This window comes from Myiozetetes cayanensis, unplaced genomic scaffold (genome assembly GCF_022539395.1).
Source record: "Myiozetetes cayanensis isolate MyiCay16 unplaced genomic scaffold, myiCay2020 scf1, whole genome shotgun sequence".
NCBI lineage: Eukaryota > Metazoa > Chordata > Aves > Passeriformes > Tyrannidae > Myiozetetes > Myiozetetes cayanensis.
Window position 1 is genome coordinate 71,354,633 of NW_026086604.1, and position 13,313 is coordinate 71,367,945.

The 13,313-nt window shown below is 35.0% G+C and overlaps 1 protein-coding gene across 3 annotated transcripts in view; it reads left to right on the plus strand.

Moving 5' to 3' along the window:
* MARCHF6 (membrane associated ring-CH-type finger 6) overlaps positions 1-13,313 on the plus strand; it is a 46,355-nt gene that overhangs the window by 26,722 nt on the left and 6,320 nt on the right. For all 3 annotated transcript variants that reach the window (XM_050311078.1, XM_050311087.1, XM_050311070.1), the window contains exons 16-24: positions 74-193; positions 2,347-2,447; positions 3,099-3,236; positions 4,971-5,172; positions 6,551-6,620; positions 7,844-8,025; positions 9,413-9,547; positions 11,598-11,687; positions 13,118-13,250. In XM_050311078.1, the coding sequence (XP_050167035.1) occupies positions 74-193; positions 2,347-2,447; positions 3,099-3,236; positions 4,971-5,172; positions 6,551-6,620; positions 7,844-8,025; positions 9,413-9,547; positions 11,598-11,687; positions 13,118-13,250 (1,171 nt within the window). The remainder of the gene's footprint in view (positions 1-73; positions 194-2,346; positions 2,448-3,098; positions 3,237-4,970; positions 5,173-6,550; positions 6,621-7,843; positions 8,026-9,412; positions 9,548-11,597; positions 11,688-13,117; positions 13,251-13,313) is intronic.

Consider the following 13,313-nt stretch of genomic DNA (forward strand, 5'->3'; position numbering starts at 1 on the left):
TGTTATTCAAAATTAAAAACAAAGGGTTTTGAAGAATTTCTCTTCATATGTTGTTTTCTATTTCCTACTTCAGGTATTGAGACCTGGTGTCTTATGGTTTCTCAGGAATTTGAATGATCCAGACTTCAATCCTGTGCAGGAAATGATTCACTTGCCCATCTATAGACATCTCAGGAGATTTATCTTATCAGTGGTAAGGACTTCTGTCAAAGATTTCTTTATTTGGAAAGAAAATTTCCTATGTTGGCTCTCATATACAGTAATATGTGTTTAAGGAAAAAACACTTTCACCATGAAGGTGAATTGATACTGGAACAAGTTGCCAACAGAATCTATACCTTTTGATACTCAGAACTGAACTGGATAAGGTTCTGAGCAACCTGATGTAATTGGGTCTCCTCAGAGCAGAGTTCTGAGGGGTTAGAGAGGGTAGGTTGAACTCTAAAGGTCCCTCACAGAACAAATCTTTCTGTGATATCATCTCCTTATGCAAAATCACAGAAAATATTTGTATATTCAGAGAACAAATGTTTATTATCATGGATATTGTAAATCATGTAACTCTTTCATGATACCTTCAGTTATTGCAGTAACACTGTGTGTCCAGTTCAGCTAAAATACTGCAGCAGAGGAAATTAACTTTATAGCTTAATTTTGGATTGGATTCTGCTGAGCTAGCCAATGATGTCTGTTTCCAAATTATCATTGCAAGATATTGAAAGCAGTGAAAGTTTTTTCCCCTCTGCTTGTCTGAAGTTTGCGAAGCATGCAGTAAAGAAAGGGTCTCAGACCATCTTTGACATAAATATCACATGAACTGTGGAAACTTGACACACCAGAAGCATTCTTTGATGTACTGTATTATTACACCTGAGGTGCTTGGAGTAGTGAAAGCTGAGAGAGATATCTTCCATTCAAGAACCCTTCAATATGTGAGAGGGGCTGACCTGTCCGTCTTTCAGAGCATTTTCTTCTTGGATAATCGTAATTCTTCAACTACCTAAAACTTCGTGTCATAGCAGGTGGCCCAAATATAAGCAAAGATCTGCTTGTTACTAATGTTCTGAGATGTGTTCTCACACTGTGTTAGAAAAGGCAGTTACTTGAACTTCATCTTTTGATTTGCTTAGCTAATGAATTCAGAACTTCTACTAGCCTTATATCAGAATATGGGACCCAGAATGGTAATCATTTACACTTTTCATTTCAAAGAATGTCACACCTTTCATGTTTTGTTTCTTTTTCAATATTTTTAAGAAATGTCTTGTGTAGACCATTAAATATTTTCAAGGAGAAGGGGATTTGATTTTTCTGTTCTGCATAGTTAAACACGTATTTTTTTTTTTTTAACATTTTTAGTCTCTAATGATGCATTTATATGAAATGTAAGAATGTGTTTAAAATGTACTTAATTTTTCATATGGTTCCTTAAGGAAATTTGATTTATAAAAGTGCATGGTCTTCATGCACCTGGTCTCACCTACTTAAATTTTGGTCTTTCAGTCAACTTAAAATGTGAGAAAATAGAAACTGAAATATCTTTTGATGCTTCAACAAGTTGCTTGGAAAGTCAGCCACTTAGAAAAGAGAGGAATACAAAATTAGTAATCCTGGTGTTAGGGAAAAGCAAAGAAAGAAGAACTGTCTGACAGTGCTCTGTCAGCAGACCAGTCAGTGTTTATTCAGTCACAGTCCTGTCTGGCAAGAGCATTGTAGTGTACTGGTCTGCCTGGGTTGGAGTGATTTTCTTCACACAGGCAAATGTACTTCTGCACTTTGAATTAGCAGCTGGAACAGTGTTGTCAACACAGGCCTGTTGGCTACAGCTGGACAGTGCTTGCACAACGTCAAGGCAAGCTTTTTCTCTTTCCTTCTCAGCCCCACTCCCTCACCCCTCCAGTGAATAAGCTATGGTTTCAGGGTATTCCTGGAACAGATGACCCAAACTGACCAAAAGAATACCATATGACATTGTGCTCAGCAGTAAAAACTGTGGGAAAGGAGGAAGGGGGGCCATTCATGGTTATGGTGTTTGAATTCATGAGTTCCCAGAAAGTTGCTAATCGTCTGTTTGCTGGTGAGAAGTAGAGACTGAATTCCTCTTATTGTTTTGCTTGTTGGCACAGCTTTTGCTTTCTGTATTAAATGGTCATTACCTCAGTCTTTCCTTCCTTCTGTTTTGCCTTCCTCTTCAGCAGGAGAGGGCAGTGAGCGAGCAGCTCGGTAGGTATCGGGCTGTCAGCCAGGGCTAACCCACTACACAGGGAACATGTCAGAGAGATGGGTGGGGAACTACCTTTGGTTGTTTCTGCTCTGTGGACTAACTTGTTTGCTTTCTTGTTGCAGATTGTCTTTGGATCAATTGTACTGCTGATGCTCTGGCTTCCTATACGCATTATTAAATATCTCCTGCCTAACTTTCTTCCATATAATGTTATGCTCTACAGGTAAGAATTTCTTCTTTAAAGTTGTGTTTCTTCAGTCTTCCTATAACTAGAAAAAGTGTATTTGTACTCTTTGAGCACTATTGGGACTTTTTTTTGCTAAGTTATTTTGTTTTCAGTTAATCTAATCTTTATTGTTCTAAGGAAGTTAAAAGGTAAAGTGCATGACTACATCATACAGTTTGTCAAGTGAAAAACTACTAAAAAAAATAAAAGGCACTTTGTATTACTTCCATAACAATAACTCTTTGGGGTTCTATGTCCTCAAAACACTTACCCTTTCAACCTTTTGATAGTGAAGTTGCTTTCATGTTTGTTTTTTTAACAAAATCATTCCTGATTAATATTACTACAAGAATGAAAGAATATCTGTAACTGGATTTGTTTTTAATGATGATAGTTGTTTTCTGTTTCTAAGTAATAATTGAACAGTGATGATAGAAGCAAATAAAAGAGCAAATTATATTTTCAGATATAATCTTTTTCAATATTTTTTCTTAAATTTCTTATACACCTAAATGCCTAATTACTCATGAACACCTAACCTCTGCCTAGGGTAGTATATATTGTGGTGGTGTTAATATGATTCAGTATAAAAGATTGCTACCAGAATGTTTCTTGTGCTTGACTTCCTTCTCTTCCCATTGTTTCTAGTGATGCTCCAGTAAGTGAACTTTCCTTAGAGCTCCTTTTGCTTCAGGTGGTGCTTCCAGCTTTGCTAGAGCAAGGACATACAAGACAGTGGTTGAAAGGTCTTGTACGAGCATGGACTGTTACTGCTGGATACTTGCTGTAAGTACAGAAATCCAAAATACAACCACGTGTCCAGTTTGGCCTTCAAATGTGAAAGCACATGCTTTCAAGAAAGTTATCCTAGTAGTTAGCTTTAATAGCTTTTTTACAGATAAAGATGTGATGGAAAACTTCTGTAGTGATTTCTTCTAATCAGTTTTTGTATCTACTTCTGGACTAGTCTTTGACAAGTAATTCTTTTAGTACACTATTACAGCGTTTGCTTAGTGAAAAAAAATCTGTAAAAGTATGACTAACATCTTGTTAACTTCCTATTATATGAAAAGAATAAAGAGGTAAGCATCAGCAGAGCATTTCTGTGAGTCATCTAAAATTCACGTGCACTTCTTGCACTTCTTACTATAGGAAGGAAAAAAGTAAAGAAAAATTATTTAGAACATTAAGCTGAAAAAGTGAACAACTTTAAATTGAGGATTTTAAAGTTAAAAGTTCAGTCTCTAAAAAAGGAGAAAGGAGAAAACTGTATCTTCATTAGATAAACTGAATTATACTGCCAGGTGGAGCTTCTAGCACTTGAAATTATTTTTTAATTCAGTTTAGTTTAGTTTTTTAGTTTTGTTGTTTGCCAGATTAGTCAAGAAAAAAATAAAGTTGCTTTTTTTTCCTGTATACCTTTCAATTTTACCTCAAAGTATATTGGCATTCTCCCACTATATGATGCTCATTGTTGTGCTACTAGGATCAAGATTTATTGCTTACTAAGTTATGTCTGAGAAACTGAGGGAATGAAAGACTTTTCTTCACTGCAATCCAAAATATTTATTTTAGCTTTTCATAAAGAAACTCTCCTCACCTCCTCTTCTCTTTGCATTTTAAAGAGTTGGGTTTTTTCTAATAGTTTTTCCATGTTTTGATGGTGTTTAGGTATGATGCAACAAGAGAATTTTGGAGACAATGATAAAAATGGCTTTTCTTTCTCCACTGTTGTAGCTGATTAGAACAGTTATGAATTATCTCTTCAGCAATTTTAGCTGAGCAAAGTTGAAAATCTTCTTCTTTGTTTTTCTTAAAAAGCAAACTGCTGTGAAAATATTTCACTGCCAATAAAATATCTGCACACATCTTGATCTGTTAAAGCTGAGGAAAATTAACTTCTAAATATTCATATTGGGTTTGGGTCTTTTTTAATCAGATACGAATTTTGCTAATGATATATGTGGGAAACATCAACAGAAAGTTTTTTAAATAGATTGACTCTTTCTGTGATTGATGTTCTTAAAAAGTTGTGACCAGGTTTTGAGCCATTTAGAATCTTCTTTGAAAGACTGTACTTTCGAAAGCGCGTCCATAGCAATGCTCTAGTGTCCTTGTACAATTTAGGTTTGAAGGCAGCTGTTTCCAATAGAGCTTAGTAACAGTAAAATAAAAACTGTCAGTAGAGCTGTGTGCTTTCATGAACTGAAATAGCAATGCAATTTTCCTTTCATATGCACAGTCACTGCAATACCAGGTGATGTTTTTAAAGCAATCAAACAGAAAAGTGATCTTTTCTTGTGACTGTATTCCAACTGTTCTAATCTGCATCCTCAAGCATTTTCCTTCTAAATTCTGTGTGTATGTTGATGTGGAGAACATTATCAGGAAAAGGCTTATTTAACTTTATGAAGATCCTGTGTAAGTTTTGTACAGCTTGTACGCATTCTGAGTATGCCTGAGTTTCTGAGTTTCTCATTCATATCAAATGGGACAAAATTGAAATTTTGATTGTTACAGGGATCTTCATTCTTACTTACTTGGAGACCAGGAAGAGAATGAAAACAATGCAAATCAGCAACCTAACAACCAGCATGCTCGCAATAATAATGCCATTCCAGTTGTGGGAGAAGGTCTTCATGCAGCCCATCAAGCCATACTTCAACAAGGAGGACCTGTGGGTTTCCAGCCTTATCGTAGGCCTTTAAAATTCCCACTCAGGGTAGGTATATTAAACACATAAAGAGGAAAGAAAATGGAATTGGAAGAATATGTATTTTTTTTTTTAAGGAAGACTTGGCCCACACCTTATCAGAAGTCAAGTGGTGGATCATGTTGTTTTCCATTTTGTATGGTTTGCATCTTTCTAAAAAGTAGACTTACAGTTATTCTCACAGAAAGCTTTTTTCAGCTTGTAATTTTTATGATTTTACATATAGATCCCATATATGTTGTCTATTTTCTGGTAGTTTACATCTTGTTTTCTTCACGGTTAGTAATGGAGAGAAATACAATAACCCCCCATCGAACAAGTAGTTTGGGAGTACCTCTAAGAGGGCATGGCTTTCAAGGGGCATACTTTGGTCTTATAGCTGAAGTGTATTTTAAACTACTTTCCTTTATTAAGAAATTAAATGGAGAATTTCTGTTGCTTTTGCATCTATATTAAACATAGAAAAGTGTTATAATACTTTAAAGTTCTAAATCCCTAAAATTAGAAAGGAAATGTTGCTGGCAAATACTTAAATTTCCAGAATAATATACAGGTTAAACTAGATAATTATTTTGTTGTTACTGGAACTCTAAGTTAATCAAATATAAACTTCCAACACAGCTCACTTACTGTGAGAATGGAAGTAATGGCTGATGTCATGACACTGTGGTAGTGCTTCTGAAGTTTCCTTCCTTTATACCCACCAGTCTCATCAAGGAAAATATGTGTTACAGATTTAACTTTCTCTCAGTTCTCTGTTAGGATGAGGTGTTAGCTTTCCCATAGTAGACTTGTTTGCTGTGCGTCTTTGATGATTAATGAAGCAAAGCTGCATAGCACATGGTGCTTAAGACATATTTAAAGAAGTCAAGTACATGATAATTCTCCAGTAAGATGTGAACCTGACTAAGGAGCGACCAGCTTCACTGTCATCTTCTGGTCACATAAGCCTAAGGACATCTGGAAGAACTTTCTCACAATGTTTTCCATAGAAAACCACTGTCTTGCTCATCTGGCATACAGAGCTAGAAACCTTTCAGGATTAATTGAGAGTTGTGTTGGCAGTGCAGAAATGAAGAGGTGATTTTTTTTAATGTAACCTAACAGAGAACTTCGGTCATTCTGGATTCAGATGTTAATTTTTACTCTTGGGACAGCTGATGCAAACTCTTAGAAAGAAATACACAACACTGTAGGTGTTCTGCATGTACTGTGGGTAGGTTTCTCACCGCTGATTTATTTATACAGCGAAACATCAGTTGGTATTTGAACATTTTAGTTTACCTGCCTTTCTAGGATGATGTATCTTTTATGTGGATTTTTTTTTGCTTTGGTTAAGTAACTTTCTTATAAACTTTCTCTCTTTTCTGTTTTTTCCCTCTTTCAGATATTTCTTTTGATTGTTTTCATGTGCATAACATTACTGATTGCTAGTCTTATCTGCCTTACCTTGCCAGGTGAGTCTATTACTGTAAAACTGTGATGAAAAGCAACTCTGCATGTTGCCATGCTCAACAATGGCAGATGTTTTGAAACCATTGTTTAAAGTTAAAAGGAGAAAACTTGGAAAATTGTCTCATTTTTAATGGTACATCATCAAGTTATAATAATCTAAAAACCTAAATGATAGTGATAGTACTTGTATTTAAATGACAGAGATTGCCATTCCCCTTGTTTTGTTGTAGAATAATTTTCCTTTAATGACACAGCTCCAAGTGCTGAGACAATCTCACTAGTATTGAGAGAAAAAAGGACTTTAAACTCTTGCACCTGCTTTACTGTTTAGAGAAGGAACATATATAGTTTGTTACCAGGTCTTCTCATTTCTTTACTTAAATATTCCAAAGGTGTCATTATTGAGTCCTGCAAAGAGCAGGGAGTTGGACTTGATGATCGTTATGGGTCCCTTCCTAGCTTCAGATATTCTGATCTTGGCAGGTCACTAGGAGATTTTGGGAAGTGCCATGTGTATCACTTTAAAAATGTTTGAATAAGTACTTTAATCACATCAAAAGTGCAAGACATGTAAACTCATTTGAATTTTATAACCTGGCTGCCATAATACCATGTAACTTATACTTCCTTGTATTAATGATCCTAAAGTCAATAACGTATTGAGATCAGAGTTACAAATTTTGTTATTATTTTAATAATAGTACATAAAATAATTCCTCTGAAATACTGGTAAATAGAGACACTATTAAGAAATGAACGGTAGCAAGTGAGCCTCCCATTTTTGTCAGAAAGCTTCAGAAGCCTCATCAGTAAGTCTTTAAAAATCATGTGAGGCAGTGAAATAATCCAAACATAGCTCTTAAGATTTAAGTTCAAGCTTATGCCGTGATGCATTATTGCCTTTGCAGTTCTGAAGATTAGTGTTTAGGCTCTGAATAGTGTTGTATTCAGTGCTTTGTTTTGCTGTAGTCAGGTCACATTGCTGTCATAACAACATTTTAGGGGGAAATAATTTCTAGATATGTATTTGGCATAATTTCTGAAACCATTTACATAGTGCTTCACACATTTATGCATTATGGGTACAGTACCAAATTACTGTTTTATGATGAAGAATATTTGTGCATTGATATTTAACAATAAATTTGATAAATGTTTTTTAAGAGGCATCCTTCCCTAATACATCAGAAGGCATTTCTCTATTTAACAGTGCTTATTTTTTCAGTGTTCGCTGGCCGATGGTTAATGTCATTCTGGACGGGGACTGCCAAAATCCATGAGCTGTACACAGCTGCCTGTGGTCTTTATGTCTGTTGGCTAACTATCCGAGCAGTGACAGTACTGGTTGCCTGGATGCCACAGGGTCGGAGAGTGATTTTTCAGAAGGTTAAAGAATGGTCTCTCATGGTGAGTCTCAAGAAAAGTTCCTACTGAGTCATTGAAAAAGTAGGTAATGAAACTTGTAGTTTCATTTTTGCTTGCAAATTTTACTCTATTATGTTCACTGCATTTTCCTTTTCAGACCGTTCCAAAGCTTTTGCAACTTCCCTTCTTCTTGCATAAGCTAACTCTTTTTGCAAACCATTTAGCACAATGTTAAGCTATCAGTGTAAATAAGTGTGTGTATATATGTTTATATATATGTGTATATTTCTCTGTTTTCCTTTAAAAGGGAATGTGGCATTATATTATCCCAAATGTTATGTGTTCTCAGAAACATATAAGTTTTCATATATACCTTGAAGCTTTAATTTTATTTGTTTAGTAATATGACATTATTAAATGGAAAAAAAGCCACTAGTAAAGGTGATAGATTATGATGAACATGTCTCTCAAAAGTACTTGATGCATATTTCCAGAAAGATCATCATTTGTCGTATTATGTTGTTCAACTTAATATTTTTAAAGAAAATATCTGTTATTAGGAGGAGTTCAGATTCTCAACATGAAAGCAAATTTATACCCCAACTGTTGGTTTTGATTTTGAGGGTTTCTATTGTACATTTCTTGCCTAAGTGAAGTATAGTTAGTTTAAACATTCATAGGATAAATGATATCCAGTTATGGACATGTTTATGTGCTTATTGAACTATTACAGACAGAAGAGCATTGTAAGTGTGTATTTCATGTACTACCACATTTCCCAAATAGCCATCATTTTGATTTAGGAAATCCTAAACTTCTTTAAGAAAATTCAGAGCCAAAATATAGTGCTTTACTTGTTCTTTATCCCTTTCCCTTATCATACTAATTAAGTCAGATTAATTTTATTTGATGTATGTAAAGAAAGAGAATTCTAGAATAAAGGAAGATTCAAGTATGGTATTCTGCATTTTTCATTTTTAAGTCTAATATTCCATAATGACTGAATTTTTAAGGTTTAGTTTTCTCTGGAGAAAAAAAATTAAATTGTCGGTTTTGGAAAAATTTTTCTCCTCTAGTTTTCCAACATACTAGAATATGTAATACAATGAAGTCCCATTGGATGGTATTCCCTACTGATAAGAGTCAAAGGTTATTTTATGCTTTGGAACTATATGGACACTAATAGGCACAGTCATGGTTTTTTTATGGAGGGGGTATAGAATAGGACCCAATCTTGAAAAATTACATTGCAAAACAAGGCATGTAATGAAAATTTATTTCTAGGTGTGTATATGTGTAAATTAAAGGTCTATGTAGGTTTGGGATTTTTCTGCCAGAGCTGTGTGTTTAGGCAGCTTAAGTTACATTTTAAGTTTAAACAAAGAATCCTCTAGTAAATATATTAATTAAATGTCTTGGGGCTTTTTAGATAATGAAGACATTAATAGTGGCTATACTGCTAGCTGGTGTGGTTCCACTTTTGCTCGGACTTCTGTTTGAACTGGTCATCGTTGCACCTTTGAGAGTTCCTTTGGATCAAACACCTCTCTTCTATCCTTGGCAGGTCAGTTGCTCCCATTCTTTTGCTGTTCTTGATGTAAGGAGTTATGGGTGTTCTTCTTTTGTTTTGATTCAGTGCTTCAGAGCATTTTCTAGAAATATGTTTCTGTGTGGCAGAGAAAAGGCAGCCAAGTGTGGATATGAGGATTATTTGAATCAAAAGGATATGCTGAGGAATTTAAAGTATGACAAGCTAAACTGTTGTGAGGTGACATCAGAGGATCTTTGCATTTCAGTGGCCAGCTAGACACTTTATCCAGTAGCATCATTGTAAAGTTATGTAGGAAGTTAGTGTAATTGTATGCACACACTCTGCCTGATCTTTCTGGATAGATTTCTGCAGCAGGAGGTCCAGCTGATCATTTTTTCCTTACAAGGTTTTAATTCAGTAATGATGCACACTATGACTGGAACTTTAGGATCATGCTGGTTTTGGGTCGAGATGTCAAATCATTAATACAAGATTTTGAGGTAGTTGTGTTATTGTTGTGTTATAGTTGACTGTTATTCCTCAGTCAAGTCTCACAGGCAGTGTAAATTTCTTTTTCTTCAATCCTGAAGACTGGATTGAGTGACAAATTCTTCCATCACCTAAGCTGAATTGTGAAAGAACTCACAACTCAGACACCCAACTGAGGGAACTATAACTCAAAACATCTAGAATGCATTTACTAAGTAACAAAGAAGTGTTCAGGGATAGTGACTTTTAAGATGCCCACAGACAAGCTTTTGTTTACTTTCAGTATCCAAATGTTTGACAGCCTTAATACAGAGAAGAATTTGACTGCTAATTTCCTTATTCCATTATTTTATAATACAGGTATATTTTTGAGGTATCTGAGTAGATGACTAATAAATCAGGAGATCATATAATTGCAGTGATAGATGATCATGGTTTCCAAACAGTTTTGGAAAGAATTTGCAATGCTAGAATTCTAAAAATTCTTGACTTTTGCATGTTAGTTCTTTAAAAGTTTTAAATACAGTATACTGAAAAACTTTTTTCATGTGGCAGACCTTCCTCAAAATACTGGATTAGAGGGATTTGAGACTTGTTTTAAATTAACAAGAAGCTATTGAAATTGAGAATAATTTCCATTTTTCACAAAAGAGAATAGAGTTATAGAAAGGTTACATCCTTAAGTAAACATGACTCAACTTTAATACTGACTTTTTTTATAACAATTTTTTAAATTTTTGAAAACAGACATGAACAAATACACTCTTTAAATAATTGGTTAAAGAAAATGTATTTCCTTAGCAGTTTAAGAAAGATGATTGGTCTATGATATCTTAAGTCTTACCAGTTCTGTAGCTGTTTATTATGCCTTTTCAGCCTATATTTTGCATTCTATTTTTGGTGGCTTTTATTAAAAATCTTACATTTTTATCTGTAAATCCAGATAAAGGTATCTGTAATCCAGAAAGGATTGACTCATGATGTAAAGTTTAGTAGAAGCCAGTAGTTATATTCTTTTAATTCCATGCCGTAATAATTGCAGTTTATGTTAAAACATAAATTTTCTTCTAAGTAGTATGATGTTTTCTCATGAAGAGCATTGCCGTGCTTTGTTTAGCTTTTCTGACATCAGGTAGGGTTTTGTGAATGTCTAAAATTGAAAAGAACGGAAAAAACTTGTTTCCTGAAGTATGTGAACATCTTTGCATCTTGTTTCTATTCTTTTTTTAGAGGAATCAAAATAACATCCTTCTAGGTAAATGTTACCAGTGTTAACTATTTTGTACCAGAATGTTAGTCTGTTGCTTTATATAAGTGTAATGTTTTTGGTTTGTATTTGCTTTTGGTTTAATAGTAGCACTGATTTTCCTCATTCCAGGGAACTAATTTGACAGATGTGAGTTAAGCTTGAGAGCATCCTCTTTTTCATAGGAGTTTGCAGATGATGTCACCTTTTTTAAGCAATATCCTATGTAAATAGAAAAGTAATTATATTTTCATTTATAAGTAAGATTAGCAATCTACTTGAAAAGCTTTTGATTGTCTAACTTTTTAAAGATATGTTAATGCTAACAGTCTATTTTTACAAAATTAGGACTGGGCTCTTGGAGTTCTGCATGCCAAAATAATTGCTGCCATAACGCTGATGGGTCCTCAGTGGTGGCTGAAAACTGTTATTGAACAGGTAGGGGAAAACTATCCATGTGAATTATTCTGTATAATACTTTTTCAATGTTTTTTGAACATGTGCATCAAAAAACAGAATTACTTCTGGAGTAATGGAGTAAAACTCAATTACTCTTGTAGAAACCTTTTTAAACTGTATAGCCTAAACCATTAAGGTGCACTTAAAAATAAAAACAGACCTCAGAAAGTGGAAATGAAGAAAAGCTGCATATACATATATGTATTTTTATCAGGTTTGTACTAAAGTGAGAAAGAAACGTGATTACTTCTTCAGGTGAAGTCAGTGTGTCCAAATACTGAACATTATTTATATCCACATTTCAAGAACAGAGAACTTTGCCTTCTCTGGAGCTGTAGATATTACCCCATTCACAGATTAGTACATATGAAAACACTATTCCCATTCCCCTTTGGTTATTAAGCAAGACGGAGCAGTTCCTGTGAGCTGTTCCAAGTTGCATAGCCTGTTCTTTTCTGTGGCAGAAGTATTTTTTTTCTTGGTTATAACCTTTAAGTTCTGTGCTCGTCATCTCAGTGAACTATCTCAGTTGTTTGCCAGAAGGTAACTTTTCATCCCTGCACAGTACGTGATGGCTATGGTGCATGTCCCAACCTCTGTACACAAGGTGCCTCTTTTGAGTAAGCCCAGCACATGGTCCCAGTTATTCAATTACTTGAGCTTTCACACTGCAGAAATGTAGCCTTAGTGCTGAAAGTACCTTTTGATGCATGCTACAGCTCTTCTTTCCATTTTGAATGCACTCCATGGGCCATCAGGCACTCTTGAGCCATCCTCACAAATGGTATCATCCAGGCTGTGAGACAGAGGCCACAGTCTGGCTGTAGGTGGTAGCTGTTCAAAACTAGTCTTTTCCACGTGCTTAATCTAGTTACATTTTGACCTTAGGTTCTGGTAGTAACTGGAGAAACTTAAAAATTGTGCATGCCCTTTCTTCAGGCACAGACTACATGCAGAGGCTCTAGTCTGCCCGAACAAAATACAAAATAAGATTGTATTTTCTGCCTGTTACCAAATTTAATAGATTAATTCTGTTAGTGTATGCAGGATTCTCTTCCAGCAAGTTAACAGCACAAAGTGATCCTGGGTCACCCACAGAAAACACTGTCCATAGCTCTATTCAGTTATCTTTCAACTGGTTTCTTGCATTCCTGAAACTGAATCACAATGCTACTCCAGAGTAATTTGGTCTCTTGGCCACTGTTTAAATGATTTTCTGGAAATCTCATGATGCAGATTGGCAGGGAAGTTTTTCCTTTTTCAACTGCAACCATCATGGCTTTCTTCAACTTGGGAACACCCAAGTCCTTTCATAAGGAGAATTGTGCAAAACCTTTTGATTATTAGTGTAAGTGCAAAGCAAGGCTTTCATGATTGATCCCTTCTACTTCTAACTTGTTCATTTTTAGGTATATGCAAACGGAATTCGTAACATTGACTTACACTTCATCATCCGAAAACTGGCAGCACCCGTGATCTCTGTTCTGTTACTCTCACTGTGTGTGCCATACATCATAGCTTCTGGTGTTGTACCTTTACTAGGTATGTGTATGTTCAGAATACCTGTTTATCATCTGATGGTTTTATAGCAGTGTAAATGTATTT